Genomic DNA, 25,459 nt, shown 5'->3' with positions numbered 1-25,459 from the left:
TTCTTCTTACTCATAGCATAAATTAATTTGTGCCTGTTAGCCCAGTGCTCCGTGTCTGCGCTGCTGCCCCTACACGCAGGCTTGGGCGTCAGGCTCCTTCACCTCCTCTTACTGCCTCGTGCCATGCTGACAAGCGGGGGCAGCGGGTAGCTTAACTGTTATATATGCTGGCACGGGTTGAGCTATGTAGTCTCTATCATCCTCCTTCTAGCACCTGTACTGTATGTTAGGGCATGTGCAGATGTGTCTCTCCTCCTTTTATGAGGCAGCATGTGCATGCCCTCTATCTTCCCTAGCCTATGGCTGGTCTGCATTGTGTATTTAAAGGTGCCTCCTTCAACTAGGAGGCGGCTTAGCAATTAGGTTCCTAGCTAGTCTAGTTTCCTGTTTGAGCTAGGGTGTTCTGCTGTTTCTTGTAATTTTGTGTACCAGACTTTAGATTACCTTTTATGGACTTTGCCTGATTGCCATCTGCCCTGACCCTGGCCTAAGTTTACGGACTTTCCCCGATTGCCACCTGCCCTGACTTCTGCCTTTGTACCCTCTAATCAGCCTCTGGCCTCCCAGTATCCACTGAGTGTATTATGTCACCTGGATGTCAATCCAGTGGGTTCACACTCAGGTCCTGATTCCGTTGTGTTCTAATTCCCCTTTGAGGTAGCATATGGTACACCCTTCGGGAAAGTCTCTTCTCGCTATCAGAGGTATCATGTGAAGAACAATTGGTGTGCTCAGACATCGTGCTCAGAGGGAGTTGGTCATGTGGGACAGCGGGTTGTCACCCACTGGTCATAACAGTGCCAACATTATGATGTATTGTTAAAGCTTACTATCTTCCTTATATTCCTTATTTCTCAATATGACTATTGCTACACTTATTGACATTTTGATGTATTGTATGCATTGTATATTGTATTATGAGTCTTGACTATGCCTCATACCGCCGAATATACATTGATGCCATTATTTATTCCTTTAAATTTAGGCAATTAATTCCCTGTGTCTGGCTGATTCAAGATTAAAGTCAGGAACCAACATTATTCTGAATGCTCTGAAAAACATCAACAACCTTACTAAGTTAGATATAAGTGGAAATTTAATGGGTGACCATGGAGCAAAACTACTAGCAAAAGCCTTACATGTTAATAGAAAACTCAGGTGAGTGACCACTTTATTGTAAGTAATGTTTACTTATAAACAATCATCTCACAATATGTAAAGGATTGGTTTACACATTCATGTTTTTATGCAGTTTTTTTAAAGCCAAATAAAGTTGTTTATTCAACATGAAGATATGACTTAACATTTCCTTAAGGCTACATTCACACAGCTGTATTCATTTAGTGGTTTGCAAAATGAGGATACTGGACGTGTGCATCCCACAGTTTTTGAATCTCCTGTAACACCTGTAGGTAGGGACAGACATGGACAATAAGCCCTAACCTAGAACCCAGCCCCATTTCTCTATCTACTTCAGTGCAAGCTCTGGCAAGCAAGACCACAACTGGTTGACAGTCCCTATGCTACTTAAGTGCAGAGACAGACAAACACAAAGAGACAAAGCAAGACAAAAACAGGAATGTATGTAAATGGGTCAGAACCACACATGTTATACAGTACCAAACGAGAGACAGAGAGTGGTCAGAAGACAAGCCAAGATCAGAACCAGAGAGACAACACAGTACCAAATGAGAGACAAAAAGTAGTAAAAAGACAATCCAGGGTCAGAGGAACAAGCAATGCAATATGCACAGAAACCAGGAACACAGCTAGTGAGTGTCACAGCGCGGTGTGGGAGGTAAACTCCACACCGAACACAGGAGGGAAGGGAAAAGGTACCAGGCCTGGAAACTAGTGAATCCCTAAACCGAGCCCTGACTACTATCAGTATGAACAGACCTCGATGGTAGGAATGTTCATACGCAGGAACCTAGAGCCCTATCTGACCCTAAAGGGCCCTGGAAATAATGTCAGGACAAAAGATGACCTGTTCCTTTCCAGCTGAAGGAACGGGAGACTCCCTCAGGCCTAATACCAAAAGATAGGGGAATAAAACAACTAGAAATAGGAAAAAGACACTTAACTCCGAAGTACGCGGACGAGCAGGAACTCAGTGGAGAACCAAACACCAACACTTCCACAAGCAGAAAGGAGTTATCAACCGCATAGCATGATGGGTGAGACCAGACTAAATAGAGGAGTTGGATTGACCACTTAAGCTACACCTGAGACAAGAGGTGTGGTCATAACCAGAAACAACACAGAAACAAGTGAAACCAAGGAGGCTGTCAGATCACATCACGTGCAGCCAGTCTCATAGATTTTCTGACCCCTGTCATGGGAGAGACCGTGACAGTGAGTCAGAGACTACCACTGGCACTGGTATATGGCCAGGAAAAGGTTTAAATAGAGCACAGAGTCCCAGGATCAGAACCTGATAGGTCATGACTCTCCATTATGTGCAATCCATTAGTCAGAACACTAGCGCACAGGAATAGAGCAGCTGAGCAATCAGCCGACTGCTAGTCTCCTCCAGCACATGCCCGCTATGGGGAGAAAGAGCATTGCATCCTGTTGCTAAGGACGCTCACAGGAGCGCCGCTACCTTCTCAAAACAGCTGATTGGCAGGGATCCCAGGTGTCAATTAGAAACTGTTGACCTATCCTGAAGATAATTTAGCGTTTTAATTCCATCCAGTTTAAATATCAATAAGACTGGCCTTGAGAATAGTCCCAATGTTTCGGTCGGATAACGACCTTTATCAAGGGATCTGTGGCCTTAGCTGCAGGTATTCAATCCGGCCAGTCACATTGATATATAAACCGGATGGAATTAAAACGCAAAATGATGTAAATATAAACGTTATGTATTAAAGCATCACTTGAAAAGGAATCCTGGTGTGCCATAGATTTTTGCATTGGATTACACTGACATTTTTGTCCTCTATGAGCACCCAGAATTGATGAGTGTGGAGGTCTCATCCTCCTTCACTAGCCTGAAGATAAGTCATCAGTAAAAGCAATCTTGGAAAACCCTTTTAACTACCAGGGCCATATGACATAGTGTTGAGGTAGCAGCAGCATGAGGAGATGAAAGAGTGGCCCAGTGACATAGTGGGGTGGCAGCAGCATGAGGAGACCACAGTGGCCCAGTGACATATGGTGAGGTGGCAGCAGCATGAGGAAACCACAGAGTGCCAAGGTGACATAGTGTGGAGGTGGCAGCAGCAGAATGAGGAAGCCACAGAGTAGCCCAGTGACACAGTGTTGAGTTAGCAGCAGCATGAGGAGACCACAGAGTGGCCCAGTGACATAGTGTTGAGGTGGCAGCAGCATGAGGAAACCACAGAGTGCCAAGGTGACATAGTGTGGAGGTGGCAGCAGCAGCATGAGGAAGCCACAGAGTAGCCCAGTGACACAGTGTTGAGTTAGCAGCAGCATGAGGAGGCCACAGAGTGGCCCAGTGACATAGTGTTGATTTAGCAGCAGCATGAGGAGACCACAGAGTGGCAAGGTGACATAGTGTGGAGGTGGCAGCCGCAGCATGAGGAGGCCACAGAATGGTAAGGTGACATAGTGTTGATTTAGCAGCAGCATGAGGAGACCACATAGTGGCAAGGTGACATAGTGTGGAGGTGGCAGCAGTAGCTGGAGGAGGCCACAGAGTGGCAAGGTGACATAGTGTGGAGGTTGCAGCAGCAGCATGGGGAGACCTGAGTGGTGAGGTGGCAGCAGCATCAGGAGACCACAGAGTGACCCAGTGACAGAGTGGGGAGGTGGGTGGCAATAACAGTACCTGCTGACGATGGTGGGTGTAAGAAGGAGCACTTGGCATCAGATGTGTGGCATCAGGCAGGTGGTGGTATCAGAATAGTAGCTGAGGCAGGTAGCCAGAAGAAACCTGCCTCTTTTGTCAAGGTTTGGGTGAGGCAGCATGGATGATCTAATCTGATGCATCATGCATTGGTGGGTGGAAATCCTGGCTGATCCACGCCTGATTCATCTTGACAAAGGTCAGTCTCTCCACATTTTGGGTGGACAGGCGAGTTCTCCTTGGGGTAACTATGGCCCCCGCCGCACTAAACCTCCGCTCTGATGCCACACTACAGGCCGGGCAGGACAGCTTTTCCAGAGCAAACTCAGTCAGTTGCAGTCACAAATCCAGTTTGGCTGCCCAGTATTCCAGCGGATCTTCTATATGGGGTGGCAGGGTGCTGTTCAAGTATGCCACCACCTGCTGGTTCAGGTTCTTCTCCAGGTCTAGCTGCTGCTGCTGGTGAGTAGTTTCTTCACTATGCGGGTTAAGAAAGCTGCTCATCATCGACTCTAGACTCAAGCTGCTGATGGAGCTGGTACTGCTCCTACCCCCCCACCCCGCCACAGCAACCATGGCAGTGGAACGAGAACGCAGAGGGCCCCCCGGTCAGACTTGTGAGAGTATGGACGATTAAACAAAAATACAAGACCCTATCTGGGAAGTGTTTACTATTAACCAACAATTCAGGCCTATTTAGGCTATTAACCTCACTTGTCCCAGATATTAAAACTTAACTTTTATTAAGTCTACTAAGAATTTCAAAATGAAAAGAAAGTGATCTCAAAAGGAATTAAAACTTTCTGATGTCCTGTCAGTACTACAGCGTTAATGACCTATCTGGAATGTGAGCCGGGGGTGCACACCCCGTTCGTTTACACACTTTGTAGCTGTGTTAGCAGATCTATATAGTACCGTCCTATCTATATCGCCATAGAGGATTTCATGTGCAAACACTAAAGAACCAGGACATGCTCTGCTATTACTACTTGTAGCTGGAGCTGACATGGATTTCAGAGTCTAAAACATGAGACTGTCCCATCTGTGAATTGTCCCTGCAGTGGAGGCCAATATTTTGTAGAATATTTGTCATATATTCGAGAATTCGAGATTATATCCTTGATTGCGAAAATCGGCAATGTAATATTCGCGTATAGCGCGCAAAATACAGGCGTGGGTCACTTATGCTACATTTTTCAAGCTGGTATAAGTTTCCTGAGACTGGAGAAAATGGTTGACACGGCAGAACATTATAATAGCTTTATATTCAGATCGAGCGCTCCAATATATTTGCGCTTGCGAATTTCCGGCAATTAATGATGCGCATATTTTTTAGCAATACTTACAACTTGTGACATCACAGCACTATGTCTGTAGCATGTATGTATGGACAGCAGAACCTATTACACTGCCTAACACCCTGCACTGGAACCTATCAGCTACACTATAGATCAATCTAACGTACACTGACTATTTCCCCCTAACTATCTGAATTATATATATAATTTAACTGTAATGTAATACAACAAAGCACAGAGCACAGCAATGACACTGCTGTCTCTTTCATAACTGCAATAAACTTTAGAAAATAGAAGTGCCGATTTTCGCGATAAAAATTTCTTAATACGAATTTTCGCGCTCAACACTATTGGCCAGGAGCATGTTCAGGTTCTGCGCCGCTGGATGAGTGCAAGCATATTGTTGTCTCTTAGCAATCGCTTCGGTGATCGATTGTTGACGGAATGACTGACGAGGAGTAGGAGGGTGAGGAGCAGGAGCATCAGGACCAGTAGATAGGAAGGACAGACACCTCCCTTCAGCTGAGGTGGTGGAGCCTTGACTGCCTGCAATCAGGGTTGTGCCACTGGTTGATGCAGCGGTTGCTGCAGCAGGCTGGACCACGACATTGGAGCCACGGTTCTCCCAGGCTACTTTATGGTGACACTGCATATGTTGACACAGGGCCGCGCTTCAACTTCTGCCCACAGATTCGGCAAAGGGCAATGTTCACCTCTTCCGCGGCTTAACAAAAAACTGCCACATCACCGAGTAGGTGATTTTACCCCCAACACTCTGCACTGACTGACTGCTACTGCCGCTGCTTCTGTGAACCCCTGCACCACTGCTTTCTGAGCAGGTAGGCCCCTGAAAAGTGGGTAGTCTACCCCGGGCATGTTTGGACCCCGACCTCCCACTGCTGCCACCATACTGACTCCGAGCCATGCTACCGACTTGCCATCCCTCTTGTCCCAATGATGATGAAGCCCCTTCGTCACCCAGCCCCCAATTGCTACATCATCATCGAGTATTGTCTGTACGTCACTGATGTCCTTCTCAACGGTCTCTGAGCCAGGAGCCTGACCGTTCGAAACATCAGCTCCAACACCACTCTCCTCATCACTACTTGCCAGCCTACCAGAGGAAGCGGTGGATGTCTCCTCCAAATCTTGGCTGGGCAGTAGCTGCTGACTGTCCTCTAGTAGCTCATCCTCATTGTATAGTGGAGTTGAGCCCACAGCATATAATACTTGTCTGACTGAGGGAACAGAAAAGGACAGAGGCATGTTGAGGACCGTGCAAACTAAGGGTTGTCTGTGAAGGTTCTCATTTATCCAGGTCATGGTATATCTGTAAAGGATAAATCAAGGCAACTGGACTTACTGTAGATTTCTTGAAAACGTTTCACTCGTTCTTCCAATGAGCTTTCTCAATTCTGAGTGACTGTACAAGAATTCTCTGGGAATAAATATGTAACTGAATCAACATCTGGTCATTATACCCAGCATGGGGTCAAGGGTGTTGATTCCATTATCTTAATTGGAGTCAGTAGGTGATAATGACCTCCCAGAAAAAGGTGTCAAGACAGCATTGTATGTGGCAGACAATAGATGTCTAATCCCCCCGCCTAGAACCCACCTGCATTTCAACCTCAGATGCCGAAAACAGGGGCTGGTACCATGCAGCATCCGTTTGGACTCCACGGTGAAGGGTCACAGAGCTGAGATGATTCTACAAAAAGCCCAGAAGCAACTACTAAATGAACGGGTACGACAGACCCATTTCACAGTTGAAGCCTTGAAACAAACTGTCAGTCAGCTGGAAGAGGACCTGACTTTGCAGCTACCCACTGAAACGTGGAGGAAAGTAGCAGATTTCACAGTACATGCACAGCTAGCTCAGCACACTATGAGCAAGGAGAGGCAGAAGAACAAGTTCTGCATTTTGTTATCCCAATGTCACGGATGGTGTACAGGAAACAAGACAAAACCATATAAACAATGTCTCTCTGGATCCACAACTAAGGAACAAAGGGAGACCCCTGCAATAGACCTGCCGCTCTCCCTCACTGCTCAGCCTATGCGAACACCTCAAAGGTGGATGGGCGCATATCCATGTTCCTCGGCTATCTATTACCTGAAGACCCTACAATAGTGAGGGGACACGACCACCGGCTCCCTACACTGACACGGAGGGAGTCGGGGTCACCTGGATCCAGAAAAGAGATAATCATAAATACATAAACAGCACTTAACTTGCAGACAACTGAGGACTGGGAACAGCATGCACACACACTCCAGGAAGTTGTATCAGCCGCACACTACTGCATTATGGGGAGGAATTTAAAGGGCAGCAATCAGTCCGACTGCATGACAGCTGAGATAGACTAACGAGATGAGAAACTAAACCAAAACAAAGAAATTCAAGGAGGAGGATCTGAAAAGCTCCTATGAGCGCTTCTCAGCTGTCTGGCTGTGACAGTACCCCTCCCTCTAGGAGTGGACTCCGGACACTCAGAGCCCACCTTCTCAGGTAATAAGATTTATTGTCCTGAGGAAGGGGGATGTTTTGCCCCCGAAACGCGTAGACTTACTTTATTATTAATAAAAAGATTACCTTTATTGGTACCTTCTGAGCACCGAGTCCTTACTGCACCAGCGCCACCGAGAATGGTCCGATTTTTTCTTTACTTCTCTGCACCTTCTCAGGATGGGACCTATGGAAAGCCCTGATGAGACGAGAGGCCTTAATGTCCGTCACTGGGACCCACATCCTCTCCTCAGGACCATAACCCTCCCAATGAACGAGGTACTGGAGGGAACCGCGGACAAGACGAGAATCCACAATCCTAGAGACCTGAAATTCAAGATTTCCATCAACCATAATCGGAGGAGGAGGCAAAGGCGAGGGTACAATAGGTTGAACATAAGGTTTCAATAAGGACTTATGAAAAACATTATGGATCTTCCAAGTCTGAGGAAGATCAAGACGGTAGGCAACAGGATTGATGACAGACAGGATCTTGTAAGGCCCAATAAACCTAGGACCCAACTTCCAGGAAGGAACCTTCAATTTGATATTCCTGGTAGACAACCACACCAGATCACCAACATTCAGGTCCGGACCAGGCACACGTCTCTTATCCGCCACACGCTTATATCTCTCACTCATGCTCTTTAGATTATCCTGAATCTTTTGCCAAATAGATGACAAAGACGAGGAGAATCTGTCCTCATCAGGCAAACCAGAAGAGCCCTCTCCCGAGAAAGTCCCAAACTGCGGATGAAACCCATATGCACCAAAAAATGGTGACTTATCAGAGGACTCCTGACGACGGTTATTTAAAGCAAACTCAGCAAGGGACAAAAAAGAACACCAATCCTCCTGATACTCCGCCAGAAAACAGTGCAGATATGTCTCCAGATTCTGATTGACGCGCTCTGTCTGGCCATTCGACTGCGGATGGAAAGCAGAAGAGAACGACAACCGAACCCCCAAGCGAGAACAGAAAGCCTTCCAGAATCTGGAAACAAACTGCGTGCCCCTATCAGAGACTATGTCTGAAGGAGTCCCATGCAATTTGACAATGTGGTCAATAAATGCCTGCGCCAGCGTCTTAGCATTGGGCAAACCAGGCAAAGGGATAAAATGCACCATTTTGCTAAAACGGTCCACCACCACCAGAATCACAGACTTCCCCGAGGAACGAGGCAAGTCCGTTATGAAGTCCATGGACAGATGTGTCCAAGGACGGGAAGGAATGGGCAAAGGAAGGAGAGGACCTGATGGCCGTGAATGAGGGACCTTGGCACAAGCGCAAGTCTCGCAAGCTGCCACAAAACCCTCAACCGACTTACGAAGCGCAGGCCACCAGAATCTCTGAGCAATGAGATCCAGTGTGGCTCTTTCCCCCGGGTGCCCAGCAAGGACCGTATCGTGGTGTTCTTTAAAAATCTTGTGTCTCAAAGCGAGAGGCACAAACAACCTCCCAGGAGGACAAAGATCAGGAGCTTCTGACTGGGCTGCCTGCACCTCTGCCTCCAATTCAGGAAAAAGAGCAGAGACCACCACACCTTCAGCCAAAATGGGACCCGGGTCTTCAAAATTCCCACCTCCCGGAAAACAACGTGACAGGGCATCTGCCTTCACATTCCTAACCCCAGGGCGGAACGTAACAACAAAATTAAACCTTGAAAAGAACAAAGACCATCTGGCCTGTCTCGGGTTCAGACGCTTGGCTGACTCCAAGTAGGCCAGATTTTTATGGTCAGTAAACACGGTAATAGGGTGTCTGGCTCCCTCTAGCCAATGGCGCCATTCCTCAAAAGCCAACTTGATGGCCAACAATTCCCTATCTCCCACATCATAATTTCTCTCTGCGGAGGAGAGTTTCTTTGAGAAAAAGGCACACGGTTGCCATTTGGCAGGAGAGGAACCCTGAGACAAGACCACACCCACCCCTACCTCAGAAGCATCAACCTCAACTATGAAGGGTAACGAAATATCAGGTTGTACTAGGATGGGAGCGGAAGCAAAACTCTCCTTGATATTAGAAAAGGCCTTACGCGCCTCTACCGACCAGGAAGAAAAATCTACCCCCTTTCTGGTCATATCAGTGAGTGGTTTAACAACAGAGGAATAATTCAAAATAAATTTCCTGTAATAATTAGCAAAGCCCAAAAAACGCATCAGCGCCTTCTGATTCTCAGGAAGCTCCCACTCAAGCACAGCGCGGACCTTCTCGGGGTCCATGCGAAAACCAGAAGCGGAGACAAGAAACCCCAGAAATTGGATCTCTGGAACCGCAAACACACATTTTTCCAGTTTCGCGTATAATTTATTCTCCCGCAGGATGAGCAAGACCTGACGTAAGTGTTCCTTATGAGTCTTGAAATCAGGAGAAAAATTTAAAATGTCATCCAAATACACTAATACAAATTTTCCCATTAAATGATAAAAAATGCTGTTGACGAAATGCTGAAAAACGGCTGGGGCATTCATCAAACCAAAAGGCATAACCAAATTCTCAAAATGGCCCTCAGGGGTATTGAAAGCCGTCTTCCATTCGTCTCCTTCTCTGACCCTAACCAGGTTGTATGCCCCTCTTAGGTCTAATTTGGAAAAGACTTTAGCCCCAACAACCTGGTTAAACAGGTCCGGGATCAGAGGAAGCGGATAAGGATCACGAATAGTGATACTGTTCAGCTCCCTGAAATCCAGACAAGGTCTTAAAGAACCATCTTTTTTCTTAACAAAGAAAAAACCAGCGGCAACAGGTGACTTTGAGGGTCGTATGTGTCCTTTTCTCAGACTCTCAGAGATATAAGCACGCATAGCGACCCTCTCAGGTTGGGAGTGATTGTATAAACGAGATTTAGGCAGCTTGGCGCCTGGGATGAGATTAATAGGGCAATCATACTCCCTGTGCGGAGGCAAACCCTGAACTCCACTCTCAGAGAAGACATCCTAAAATTCAGAGAGGAAAGGTGGTACAGTCTTAGTAGAAACCTCAGAAACAGATGTTATGAGGCAATTCTCTCTGCAAAAGTTACTCCAACCATTTATTTGCCTCGCTTGCCAATCAATGGTGGGGTTATGTTTAGTGAGCCAGGGTAGCCCCAACACTAGAGGAGTAGGCAAACCGCTAAGGACGAAACATGACACATCCTCAACATGAGCATCACTCACAACTAAACGGATATTGTGAACTATGCCCTTTAATGATTTCTTTGAAAGTGGAGCTGAATCAATAGCAAAAACAGGAATATCTTTTCCCAAAGTGCATACCTGGAAACCATGAGTTATTGCAAATTGATTATCAATGAGGTTGACAGCTGCTCCACTATCCACAAAAATCTCACAAAAAATGCTCTTGCTCTCTAGCGCCACCCTAGCAGGCAGGACAAAACGGGAACTACAAGCAAACGGGAAACCTTCAATTTCCGCCTCAACCCTGCCAATAGTAACAGACGGAACATTTTTAAAAGATTTTTTCCATTTTGTCTCTTTATTGCTCCCAGAAAACTGCCTGAATCTCCTAGAGGGACAAACATTTGCCAGATGATTTATACCTCCACAACAAAAACAAACCCTCCCCTGCGGGCTGAATCTTCTATTGTCAGAGGCAATCAACCCCAGCTGCATGGGCTCCTGCTCAGAAGGGGCTGACAGCGACTGAGACCCCTGTGCACAGAATGAGACCGCTGCACTGTCCCGGGACTGAGTATGACAGGAAGGAGAGATCTCTCCTCTCTCTCTAAGACGCCTGTCAATACGAACAGCCTGAGACATAGCAGAATCCAAGGAGGTAGGTCTCTCATGAAAGGCAAATGCATCTCTCAATCCCTCTGAAAGACCATAGCAAAATTGACTTCGGAGTGCAGCATCATTCCAACCCGTATCTGCTGCCCATCTCCGAAATTCTGAGCAGTATATCTCTGCGGATTGTTTACCCTGGCATAACAGACGAAGTCTAGACTCAGCCAGAGCAATACGATCCGGATCATCATATATCTGACCCAGGGCTAAAAAGAATTCATCCACTGAACGGAGGGGCCGTGCCCCCTCCGGCAGCGAAAAGGCCCAGGACTGAGCGTTACCCCTGAGCAGTGATATAATGATCCCCACCCTCCGTTCTTCATCACCAGAAGAATGGGGAAAAAGGCGAAAATGGAGTTTGCAAGCCTCACTAAAACGCACAAAATTCGCACTACCCCCGGAGAACGTATCCGGGAGTGAGATCTTAGGCTCAGCACAAACTCCATGAACGCAAGCTGAACCGGTCACTTGAAACTGAGAAAAAGTCTTACGGAGATCAGCTACCTCCAAAGCAAGACCCTGAAAGCGTTCAGCCAAAAGTGAAACCGGATCCATGCTTGAGACGGTTTTGGCGGCTGATAATGTCACGGATGGTGTACAGGAAACAAGACAAAACCATACAAACAATGTCTCTCTGGATCCACAACTAAGGAACAAAGGGAGACCCCTGCAATAGACCTGCCGCTCTCCCTCACTGCTCAGCCTATGCGAACACCCCAAAGGTGGATGGGCGCATATCCACGTTCCTCGGCTATCTATTACCTGAAGACCCTACAATAGTGAGGGGACACGACCACCGGCTCCCTACACTGACACGGAGGGAGTCAGGGTCACCTGGATCCAGAAAAGAGATAATCATAAATACATAAACAGCACTTAACTTGCAGACGACTGAGGACTGGGAACTGGGAACAGCATGCACACACACTCCAGGAAGTTGTATCAGCCGCACACTACTGCATTATGGGGAGGAATTTAAAGGGCAGCAATCAGTCCGACTGCATGACAGCTGAGATAGACTAACGAGATGAGAAACTAAACCAAAACAAAGAAATTCAAGGAGGAGGATCTGAAAAGCTCCTATGAGCGCTTCTCAGCTGTCTGGCTGTGACACCCAAACTGCAAACAGCCATACCAGTGAGGAACTGACATGGAGGCAAAAGGAGGGAACAAGGACAGTGCAAAACAAAGAGAAATGGGTGCAGAATCTTTCAGACCGGGTTCTCACCCAGCCTGAGATAGATGTCCTTGCTAAAGGGTTGAATTTCGCAATCACACAAAGAACCATACCAATAGTTGATATTATTTCAGCCACTGAAGCCTCAATCCACAGCAACAAAGTACCACAGAGTGAGGCTGAACAACTTCGCCTTAAAGTGTCTGCAGCTCTGGCCAGTGCCAAACCACCTCCTTCAAACTTGACTAGAGAAGAAAGGAAGGCGGTTACCTCCCTGAAGAAAGACACAAACATCACCATCCTGCCTGCGGATAAAGGAAGATGCATGGTTGTACTTAATACATCTGACTATGATGCCAAGGTGACCACACTCCTGGATGATAACAGCACATATGAGGCCCTAAGACGAGACCCAACCAGTGGGTACAAGAAGAAGGTTATAGAACTACTACAACAAATAGAAAAGGACAAAATCATTGATTGGGCCATGTATCATCGCCTCTACCCTGGGGAGTCATTGGTTCAGATATGTAGATGACACTTGGGTTAAAATTCACAAACAAGAGTTACAGGCTTTCACCGACCACATCAACTCAGTGGATCATAACATAAATTTCACGTGGGAAGATATGCAGAACAACAAACTTGCGTTTCTGGACTGTCTTATAACAGTGGAAGAGGGAAGGAAGCTGGGAATAGAGGTCTATCTAAAACCAACACACACAGACCAGTACCTGCTATTTGATTCCCACCATCCTCTAGACCACAAACTGGGAGTCATCCAGACTCTACACCACCGGGCAGGGAAAATCCCACCAGCACAGAGGCCAAGGCGAAGGAATTCAAACACCTCAGAGTGGCACTTAAAACTTGTGGGTATCCAGATTGGGCCTTTGTCAAAACAGAAGAAAGGAGAAGAAAGAGCACCAAGACTACCAGTGAGGGCGAAAAGCATGACAGACGCAAGAATATGGTTATCCCATATGTAGCTGGGGTGTCTTAGAAACTCAAAAGGATTTTTAATAAACATCACATCTCTGTCTGCTTTAAACCCAGCAACACACTGAGGCAACAACTGGTTCACCCAAAAGACCCCACGCCTAAACACAAGATGGACAACATTGTGTACGCAGTCCAGTGCAATGAGGAATGCTCAGAACTGTATATCGGCGAAACAAAACAACAACTACATCAGCGTATGACTCAGCATAGAAGAGACAAAACCTCTGGTCAATATTCAGCCGTGTACTTACATCTAAAAGAAACAGGTCACACCTTTGAAGACAGTCAAGTACGTGTTTTGGATAAGGAGGCCGATTGGTACAAACGAGGTGTGAAGGAGGCCATCTACAGTACAGACCAAAAGTTTGGACACACCTTCTCATTCAAAGAGTTTTCTTTATTTTCATGACTATGAAAATTGTAGATTCACACTGAAGGCATCAAAACTATGAATTAACACTTGTGGAATTATATACATAACAAACAAGTGTGAAACAACTGAAAATATGTCATATTCTAGGTTCTTCAAAGTAGCCACCTTTTGCTTTGATTACTGCTTTGCACACTCTAGGCCAGTGATGGCTAACCTTGGCACTCCAGCTGTGGTAAAACTACAACTCCCAAGATGCCCCCCTTGCTTGGCTGCTCTCAGAACTCTATATAAATAAATGGAGCATGCTGGGAGTCGTAGTTTCACCACAGCTGGAGTGTCAAGGTTAGCCATCACTGCTCTAGGCATTCTCTTGATGAGCTTCAAGAGGTAGTCCCCTGAAATGGTTTTCACTTCACAGGTGTGCCCTGTCAGGTTTAATAAGTGGGATTTCTTTCCTTATAAATGGGGTTGGGACCATCAGTTGCGTTGAGGAGAAGTCAGGTGGATACACAGCTGATAGTCCTACTGAATAGACTGTTAGAATTTGTATTATGGCGAGAAAAAAGCAGCTAAGTAAAGAAAAACGAGTGGCCATCATTACTTTAAGAAATGAAGGTCAGTCAGTCAGCCGAAAAATTGGGAAAACTTTGAAAGTAAGGGCTATTTGACCATGAAGGAGAGTGATGGGGTGCTGCGCCAGATGACCTGGCCTCCACAGTCACCGGACCTGAACCCAATCGAGATGGTTTGGGGTGAGCTGGACCGCAGAGTGAAGGCAAAAGGGTCAACAAGTGCTAAGCATCTCTGGGAACTCCTTCAAGACTGTTGGAAGACCATTTCAGGGGACTACCTCTTGAAGCTCATCAAGAGAATGCCAATAGTGTGCAAAGCAGTAATCCAAGCAAAAGGTGGCTACTTTGAAGAACCTAGAAGATGACATATTTTCAGTTGTTTCACACTTGTTTGTTATGTATATAATTCCTCATGTGTTAATTCATAGTTTTGATGCCTTCATAGTCATGAAAATAAAGAAAACTCTTTGAATGAAAAGGTGTGTCCAAACTTTTGGTCTGTACTGTACGTAAAAATGGAGAAGCCAAGCTTGAATAGAGGCGGGGGGTTTGGACATCTATTGTCTGCCACATACAATGCTGTCTTGACACCTTTTTCTGGGAGGTCATTATTACCTACTGACTCCAATTAAGATAATGGAATCAACACCTTTAACCCCATACTGGGTATAATGACCTCTAACCCCATGCTGGGTATAATTACCAGATGTTGATTCAGTTACATATTTATTCCCAGAGAATTCTTGTACAGTCACTCAGAATTGAGAAAGCTTGTTGGAAGAACGAGTGAAACGTTTTCAAGAAATCTACAGTAAGTCCAGTTGCCTTGATTTATTCTTTACAGATAAACTAAGGGTTGTGTCTTACAAACCCACCGGCTCTTGATTGGGGGTGTATGATGTCACTAGGGAGGAAGAACTGCTGGGTTGCTGGTCAAGATACGACTGCTAGCTGACACTGGGAGCTCAGGCCTCTGGAAGTGACCCCTGCTGCCACGCCCCCTTACTCTGCTGCGACCTTTGCCTGCACCAGAAACATTTAGGCCTCTGCCCCTTCCCTGTGCAGGACCTGTCCCTTCTCTGTCTGATTTACTGTTAGATCAAATAAATAAATAAAAAGGAAATTAATACAACTCAAAAAAGACTGTAATTTTGTCACTTCACCACACAACAGCAAATAATACTTTTTTTTTACACTAATACACGCCAAAAAGGCTTTAGAACATATAACTGCACCGCTGAAAGGCAAATAATAAAAAAAAATTGCCACTAATACAGGCCAAAAAGGGCTGTAATTTTGTCACTTCCCCACACAACAGCTAATAAGCCCTTTTTTCCCACTTATACACGCCAAAAAAGGCTTTAGAACATATAACTGCACCGCTGAATGGCAAATAATACTTTTTTTGCAACTAATACACGCCAAAAAAGGCTTTAGAATATATAACTGCACCGCTGAACGGCAAATTATACTTTTGTTTGCCACTAATACATGACAAAAAATGCTTTAGAACATACAGGGAGTGCAGAATTATTAGGCAAGTTGTATTTTTGAGGATTAATTTTATTATTGAACAACAACCATGTTCTCAATGAACCCAAAAAACTCATTAATATCAAAGCTGAATATTTTTGGAAGTAGTTTTTAGTTTGTTTTTAGTTTTAGCTATTTTAGGGGGATATCTGTGTGTGCAGGTGACTATTACTGTGCATAATTATTAGGCAACTTAACAAAAAACAAATATATACCCATTTAAATTATTTATTTTTACTAGTGAAACCAATATAACATCTCAACATTCACAAATATACATTTCTGACATTCAAAAACAAAACAAAAACAAATCAGTGACCAATATAGCCACCTTTCTTTGCAAGGACACTCAAAAGCCTGCCATCCATGGATTCTGTCAGTGTTTTGATCTGTTCACCATCAACATTGCGTGCAGCAGCAACCACAGCCTCCCAGACACTGTTCAGAGAGGTGTACTGTTTTCCCTCCTTGTAAATCTCACATTTGATGATGGACCACAGGTTCTCAATGGGGTTCAGATCAGGTGAACAAGGAGGCCATGTCATTAGATTTTCTTCTTTTATACCCTTTCTTGCCAGCCACGCTGTGGAGTACTTGGACGCGTGTGATGGAGCATTGTCCTGCATGAAAATCATGTTTTTCTTGAAGGATGCAGACTTCTTCCTGTACCACTGCTTGAAGAAGGTGTCTTCCAGAAACTGGCAGTAGGACTGGGAGTTGAGCTTGACTCCATCCTCAACCCGAAAAGGCCCCACAAGCTCATCTTTGATGATACCAGCCCAAACCAGTACTCCACCTCCACCTTGCTGGCGTCTGAGTCGGACTGGAGCTCTCTGCCCTTTACCAATCCAGCCACGGGCCCATCAATCTGGCCCATCAAGACTCACTCTCATTTCATCAGTCCATAAAACCTTAGAAAAATCAGTCTTGAGATATTTCTTGGCCCAGTCTTGACGTTTCAGCTTGTGTGTCTTGTTCAGTGGTGGTCGTCTTTCAGCCTTTCTTACCTTGGCCATGTCTCTGAGTATTGCACACCTTGTGCTTTTGGGCACTCCAGTGATGTTGCAGCTCTGAAATATGGCCAAACTGGTGGCAAGTGGCATCTTGGCAGCTACACGCTTGACTTTTCTCAGTTCATGGGCAGTTATTTTGCGCCTTGGTTTTTCCACATGCTTCTTGCGACCCTGTTGACTATTTTGAATGAAACGCTTGATTGTTCGATGATCACGCTTCAGAAGCTTTGCAATTTTAAGAGTGCTGCATCCCTCTGCAAGATATCTCACTATTTTTGACTTTTCTGAGCCTGTCAAGTGCTTCTTTTGACCCATTTTGCCAAAGGAAAGGAAGTTGCCTAATAATTATGCACACCTAATATAGGGTGTTGATGTCATTAGACCACACCCCTTCTCATTACAGAGATGCACATCACCTAATATGCTTAATTGGTAGTAGGCTTTCGACCCTATACAGCTTGGAGTAAGACAACATGCATAAAGAGGATGATGTGGTCAAAATACTCATTTGCCTAATAATTCTGCACGCAGTGTATAACTGCACCGCTGAATGGCAAATAAGCCCTTTTTTTCCCACTAATACACGCCTAAAAAAGACTTTAGAACATATAACTGCTCCTCACAAGGGCTAATAAAACATAGAAATATTTCCTAGTAATACACCCTGTTAATGGCTGTATCAAACAGCACTTGCACCCCAATAAAAAGAACGGTTTGCTGGAATTACAAATATATCATCTATTGCAAACTTGAAAGCAGCAGTATAATGGCAATTTGGATCCCCAGTCAATGCAGCAAGGTGTAATAGGACTGCTCCTATTACCCAAGCTGTTCACTCCCCTATTGAACCCTGTTCTGCTTCAATACTGTGGAATAATTGCTCCCTATTCTTCCCCTACACTTCTAATGCTCTTTCCCTGAACTTGTAGTCAGCAAAATAAAAGCTTTCAAGTCTTTCCTAGCACTTTCCCTAGCACCTGCTGACGTCTCTCCCTGCACTAAGTAAACTGGAAAATGACTGAATCCCAGATGGCTGAGGCTATTTACAGGGCTGTGACATCACTGGTCTGGCTGGCTGCTGATTGGCTGCATGCATGGCATTGTGGGTGATCCCTCGTTCCCAGGGTTCTTTGCTCCATCTCCTAACATGTGCAGCAGACATTTTGAGGAAATTTGGATTCGGTGCGAATCGAATTTTTCCTGAAATTCGGATCGAATTCCACTTCGTCAACTTCGATTCGCTCATTTCTAGTTACAAATTTAACAAGCAATTCTGCAGCCAAATGATTCCAAGGTTTTGTTATTTGCTTCGGAAAATTATCCAAAATGGTGCCCCCTATTTTACTGTGAAAGTTGGACTGAAACAGGGCAGGGAGGATGAAGATGGAGAATCACATGACCCTGGATGGGAGCTTGCCCACAGCCAACCTGATTGGCTGACAGTATGTGAGCCAATCAGGGGTCATGATATTGGCAAGTCCTTCTGCTCTGTGCAATGTATAAAGCACAGACACCATTCTGAGCTTTGCCTGCCATGGAAGAGGGCATGTGTACTTATGTGTCCTGGCAGAAAACAATTTTAGACACAAGCCATCCATATTAGAGTGTTGGGATAGTTTAGGGATATTTTTAGTTAACTACTGTAGATTGAATTACTAGATAGAAAAGTTAGGGTTTCATCAAAGAGGGAAAGCTTAAGGTCATAGTTGTATGTATGGCTTACAGTGAGGGCCAGCTGCTGGCCAGTGGAAAGCTTTATGTAATCCACTAATAACTAGTAACTACAGAAATATTTTTAGCAAGTTTCTACAGGTTCTAAGTGTTTAATAGGCATACTCCCAATCCCAGCACCTCCAGCACCATACATTTCACTAGATACGCTGCCCAATTAAGCCTTTTTCTTTCTAAATACCAGTTGCAATTTTGCTACCGTTTCAAATTGTGCATATACCAGTTCAATTCAAAGCATTGTGCTACAGTGTTAATATACTAGTTTAATTTATACATTGTACCGCTGCATTTATATACCTGTTAAATTCAATTCACTCCACTGCACGTTGATATACTAGTTAAATCCAATGCATTATACTGCTTCATTAATATACCAGTTAATAAATACATACCCGTTATCAACCCATTATACTTCTGCGTTTATTATACCAGTTAAATTCAACACAATATTCAGCTGCATTAATATAGCAGTTAAATTCAACATATTATACGGCTACATTAGATGGGTTGTCCTGCCATTTATATTGATGACCTATTTTCTGGATAATATCTGATCTAAGAAAATGTGAAGAAAGTGAAAGTGAGTGGAAAACAAAAGACCTGTGCTGGTCATCAGCAAGTCAGAATGTGTGTAGCTATAGTAGTGCCAACAGCAGTAGCAGCACCAAGCCATAAAGCCAGTAGTAGTAGAAGTAGCAGCAGGCCACATTTCTCTCTCACTTCTGATAGGCACCAGAATATTGAGGACAAAGAGGATGACATTGAGGATTGGATGGCTCACTCCTCCCCTTAGTCACAATAAGTTGATGTTGATGTCACCTCTGAGTTAGGGATGAGCGAACCCGAACTGTATAGTTCGGGTTCGTACCGAATTTTGGGGTGTCCGTGACACGGACCCGAACATTTTCGTAAAAGTCCGCGTTCGGGTTCGGTGTTCGGCGCTTTCTTGGCGCTTTTTGAAAGGCTGCAAAGCAGCCAATCAACAAGCGTCATACTACTTGCCCCAAGAGGCCATCACAGCCTTGCCTACTATTAGCATGGCTGTGATTGGCCAGTGCAGCATGTGACCCAGCCTCTATATAAGCTTGGGTCACGTAGCACTGCACGTCACTCTGCTGATTCAAGCATAGGGAGAGGTTGCAGCTGCGACGTTAGGGCGAGATTAGGCAGATTAACTCCTCCAAAAGACTTCATTCTGTGATCGATCTGCAGCTGTGGATCATTGAAGTGCTAATATCGACTTGCTCACTTTTTTGAGGCTGCCCAGAGCGTTTTTAGATCACTTTTTTCTGGGGTGATCGGCAGCCATTTTGTGACTTGTGGTGCACCAGCACAAGCTATCACCAAGTGTATTTAACCATCAATAGTGTAGTTATTTTGTGCTATATCCTACATCAGCTGCAGGCTGAGCCTGTGTCACCGAAGTGCATTTAACCATCAACAGTCTGGTTATTTTTTGGCCATATACTACATCAGCTGCAGGCTGAGCCTGTGTCACCGAAGTGCATTTAACCATCAACAGTCTGGTTATTTTTTGGCCATATACTACATCTGGTGCAGGCTGAGCCTGTTTCACCCAAGTGCATTTAACCATCAATAGTGTGGTTATTTTTTGGCCATATACTACATCAGGGGCAAGTTGAGCCTGTCACCCAGCGCCTAAAAAATAGACCTGACATTTCTATTCAACCAAATCTGTACTGTTTTAGCTGGTCAAGTTATTTGTAGTGACCGTAAAAGCACATTTTTTGTTCTGGGTTGAAAAACTATTCCCAAATTTGCCATTCTCAAAATAACTAGTTTCTGCTATATGCGGCCAACTTGAAATCTATCCCAAAAAGGATATCTTACATTGAAGGTGCTGATAGTGTCATTCAGAAAAACCTAAGACACACGCTACCGTGCAGATAGAAGTCTGATTCTGTGATTAAACCTATACCTGTCACACAGCGCAAAAAAAAACAGGCCTCACATTTCTATTCAACCAAATCTTTACTGTTTTAGCTGGTCAAGTTGTTTGTAGTGACCGTAAAAGCACATTTTTTGTTCTAGGTTGAAAAACTATTCCCAAATTTGCCATTCTCAAAATAACTAGTTTCTGCTATATAAGGCCTACTTGAAATCTATCCCAAAAAGGATATCTTACATTGAAGGTGCTGATAGTGTCATTCAGAAAAACCTAAGACACACGCTACCGTGCAGATAGAAGTCTGATTCTGTGATTAAACCTATACCTGTCACACAGCGCAAAAAAAAACAGGCCTCACATTTCTATTCAACCAAATCTGTACTGTTTTAGCTGGTCAAGTTATTTGTAGTGACCGTAAAAGCACACTTTTTGTTCTGGGTTGAAAAACTATTCCCAAATTTGCCATTCTCAAAATAACTAGTTTCTGCTATATGAGGCCTACTTAAAATCTATCCCAAAAAGGATATCTTACATTGAAGGTGCTGATAGTGTCATTCAGAAAAACCTAAGACACAAGCTACCGTGCAGATAGAAGTCTGATTTTGTGATTAAACCTATACCTGTCACACAGCGCAAAAAAAAACAGGCCTCGCATTTCTATTCAACCAAATCTGTACTGTTTTAGCTGGTCAAGTTATTTGTAGTGACCGTAAAAGCACACTTTTTGTTCTGGGTTGAAAAACTATTCCCAAATTTGCCATTCTCAAAATAACTACTTTCTGCTATATGAGGCCTACTTAAAATCTATCCCAAAAAGGATATCTTACATTGAAGGTGCTGATAGTGTCATTCAGAAAAACCTAAGACACACGCTACCGTGCAGATAGAAGTCTGATTCTGTGATTAAACCTATACCGGTCACACAGCGCAAAAAAAAACAGGCCTCACATTTCTATTCAACCAAATCTGTACTGTTTTAGCTGGTCAAGTTATTTGTAGTGACCGTAAAAGCACACATTTTGTTCTGGGTTGAAAAACTATTCCCAAATTTGCCATTCTCAAAATAACTAGTTTCTGCTATATGAGGCCTACTTAAAATCTATCCCAAAAAGGATATCTTACATTGAAGGTGCTGATAGTGTCATTCAGAAAAACCTAAGACATACGCTACCGTGCAGATAGAAGTCTGATTCTGTGATTAAACCTATACCTGTCACACAGCGCAAAAAAAAACAGGCCTCACATTTCTATTCAACCAAATCTGTACTGTTTTAGCTGGTCAAGTTATTTGTAGTGACCGTAAAAGCACACATTTTGTTCTGGGTTGAAAAACTATTCCCAAATTTGCCATTCTCAAAATAACTAGTTTCTGCTATATGAGGCCTACTTAAAATCTATCCCAAAAAGGATATCTTACATTGAAGGTGCTGATAGTGTCATTCAGAAAAACCTAAGACACACGCTACCGTGCAGATAGAAGTCTGATTCTGTGATTAAACCTATACCTGTCACACAGCGCAAAAAAAAACAGGCCTCACCTTTCTATTCAACCAAATCTGTACTGTTTTAGCTGGTCAAGTTATTTGTAGTGACCGTAAAAGCACACATTTTGTTCTGGGTTGAAAAACTATTCCCAAATTTGCCATTCTCAAAATAACTAGTTTCTGCTATATGAGGCCTACTTAAAATCCATCCCAAAAAGGATATCTTACATTGAAGGTGCTGATAGTGTCATTCAGAAAAACCTAAGACACACGCTACCGTGCAGATAGAAGTCTGATTCTGTGATTAAACCTATACCTGTCACACAGCGCAAAAAAAAACAGGCCTCACATTTCTATTCAACCAAATCTGTACTGTTTTAGCTGGTCAAGTTATTTGTAGTGACCGTAAAAGCACACTTTTTGTTCTGGGTTGAAAAACTATTCCCAAATTTGCCATTCTCAAAATTGTGGTGAACGGGAACAATGAGGAAAACATCTAATAAGGGACGCAGACGTGGACATGGTCATGGTGGTGTTAGTGGACCCTCTGGTGCTGGGAGAGGACGTGGCCGTTCTGCCACAGCCACACGTCCTAGTGAACCAACTACCTCAGGTCCCAGTAGCCAGCAGAATTTACAGCGATATTTTGTGGGGCCCAATGCCGTTCTAAGGATGGTAAGGCCTGAGCAGGTACAGGCATTAGTCAATTGAGTGGCCGACAGTGGATCCGGCACGTTCACATTATCTCCCACCCAGTCTTCTGCAGAAAGCGCACCGATGGCGCATGAAAACCAACCCCATCAGTCTGTCACATCAACCCCATGCATATCAGGGAAACTGTCTGAGCCTCAAGTTATGCAGCAGTCTCTTATGCTGTTTGAAGACTCTGCTGCCAGGGTTTCCCAAGGGCATCCACCTAGCCCTTCCCCAGGGGTGGAAGAGATAGAATGCACTAACGCACAACCACTTATGTTTCCTGATGATGAGGACATGGGAATACCACCTCAGCACGTCTCTGATGATGATGAAACACAGGTGTCAACTGCTGCGTCTTTCTGCAGTGTGCAGACTGAACAGGAGGTCAGGGATCAAGACTGGGTGGAAGACGATGCAGGGGACGATGAGGTCCTAGACCCCACATGGAATGAAGGTCGTGCCACTGACTTTCAGAGTTTGGAGGAAGAGGCAGTGGTGAGACCGAGCCAACAGCGTAGCAAAAGAGGGAGCAGTGGGCAAAATCAGAACACCCGCCGCCAAGAGACTCCGCCTGCTACTGACCGCCGCCATCTGGGACCGAGCACCCCAAAGGCAGCTTCAAGGAGTTCCCTGGCATGGCACTTCTTCAAACAATGTGCTGACGACAAAACCCGAGTGGTTTGCACGCTGTGCCATCAGAGCCTGAAGCGAGGCATTAACGTTCTGAACCTTAGCACAACCTGCATGACCAGGCACCTGCATGCAAAGCATGAACTGCAGTGGAGTAAACACCTTAAAAACAAAAAAGTCACTCAGGCTCCCCCTGCTACCTCATCTGCTGCTGCCGCCTCGGCCTCTTCTGCTGCTGCCGCCGCCTCGTCCTCTTCTGCTGCTGCTGCCACCGCCTCGTCCTCTTCCTCTGCCTCTGGAGGAACGTTGGCACCTGCTGCCCAGCAAACATGGGATGTACCACCAACACCACCACCTGCGTCACCAAGCATCTCAACCATGTCACACGGCAGCGTTCAGCTCTCCATCTCACAAACATTTGAGAGAAAGCGTAAATTCCCACCTAGCCACCCTCGATCCCTGGCCCTGAATGCCAGCATTTCTAAACTACTGGCCTATGAAATGCTGTCATTTAGGCTGGTGGACACACACAGCTTCAAACAGCTCATGTCACTTGCTGTCCCACAGTATGTTGTTCCCAGCCGCCACTACTTCTCCAAGAGAGCCGTACCTTCCCTGCACAAACAAGTGTCCGATAAAATCAAGTGTGCACTGCGCAACGCCATCTGTGGCAAGGTCCACCTAACCACAGATACGTGGACCAGTAATCACGGCCAGGGACGCTATATCTCCCTAACTGCACACTGGGTAAATGTAGTGGCGGCTGGGCCCCAGGCGGAGAGCTGTTTGGCGCACGTCCTTCCGCCGCCAAGGATCGCAGGGCAACATTCTTTGCCTCCTGTCTCCTCCTCCTGCTACTCAGCTTCCTCCTCCTCTTCTTCCACCTGCTCATCCAGTCAGCCACACACCTTCACCACCAACTTCAGCACAGCCCGGGGTAAACGTCAGCAGGCCATTCTGAAACTCATATGTTTGGGGGACAGGCCCCACACCGCACAGGAGTTGTGGCGGGGTATAGAACAACAGACCGACGAGTGGTTGCTGCCGGTGAGCCTCAAGCCCGGCCTGGTGGTGTGCGATAATGGGCGAAATCTCGTTGCAGCTCTGGGACTAGCCGGTTTGACGCACATCCCTTGCCTGGCGCATGTGCTGAATTTGGTGGTGCAGAAGTTCATTCGCAACTACCCCGACATGTCAGAGCTGCTGCATAAAGTGCGGGCCGTCTGTTCGCGCTTCCGGCGTTCACACCCTGCCGCTGCTCGCCTGTCTGCGCTACAGCGTAACTTCGGCCTTCCCGCTCACCGCCTCATATGCGACGTACCCACCAGGTGGAACTCCACCTTGCATATGCTGGACAGACTGTGCGAGCAGCAGCAGGCCATAGTGGAGTTTCAGCTGCAGCACGCACGGGTCAGTCGCACAGCGGATCAGACACACTTCACCACCAATGACTGGGCCTCCATGCGAGACCTGTGTGCCCTGTTGCGTTTTTTCGAGTACTCCACCAACATGGCCCGTGGCGATGACGCCGTTATCAGCGTTACAATACCACTTCTATGTCTCCTTGAGAAAACACTTAGGGCGATGATGGAAGAGGAGGTGGCCCAGAAGGATGAGGAGGAAGAGGGGTCATTTTAGCACTTTCAGGCCAGTCTCTTCGAAGTGACTCAGAGGGAGGTTTTTTGCAACAGCAGAGGCCAGGTACAAATGTGGCCAGACAGGGCCCACTACTGGAGGACGAGGAGGACGAGGATGAGGAGGAGATGGAGGAGGATGAGGATGAAGCATGTTCACAGCGGGGTGGCACCCAAAGCAGCTCGGGCCCATCACTGGTGCGTGGCTGGGGGGAAACACAGGACGATGACGATACGCCTCCCACAGAGGACAGCTTGTCCTTACCTCTGGGCAGCCTGGCACACATGAGCGACT

General features: G+C 45.6%; 1 protein-coding gene across 2 annotated transcripts in view; it reads left to right on the top strand.

Moving 5' to 3' along the window:
• Positions 1 to 25,459, top strand: part of LOC120980842 (capping protein, Arp2/3 and myosin-I linker protein 3-like) — a 1,329,972-nt gene that overhangs the window by 1,070,913 nt on the left and 233,600 nt on the right. For both annotated transcript variants that reach the window (XM_040410169.1, XM_040410170.1), the window contains one exon: positions 986 to 1,158. In XM_040410169.1, the coding sequence (XP_040266103.1) occupies positions 986 to 1,158 (173 nt within the window). The remainder of the gene's footprint in view (positions 1 to 985; positions 1,159 to 25,459) is intronic.

Source organism: Bufo bufo, chromosome 10, assembly GCF_905171765.1.
Source record: "Bufo bufo chromosome 10, aBufBuf1.1, whole genome shotgun sequence".
NCBI lineage: Eukaryota > Metazoa > Chordata > Amphibia > Anura > Bufonidae > Bufo > Bufo bufo.
This window is presented reverse-complemented; position numbering and strand designations above follow the sequence as displayed.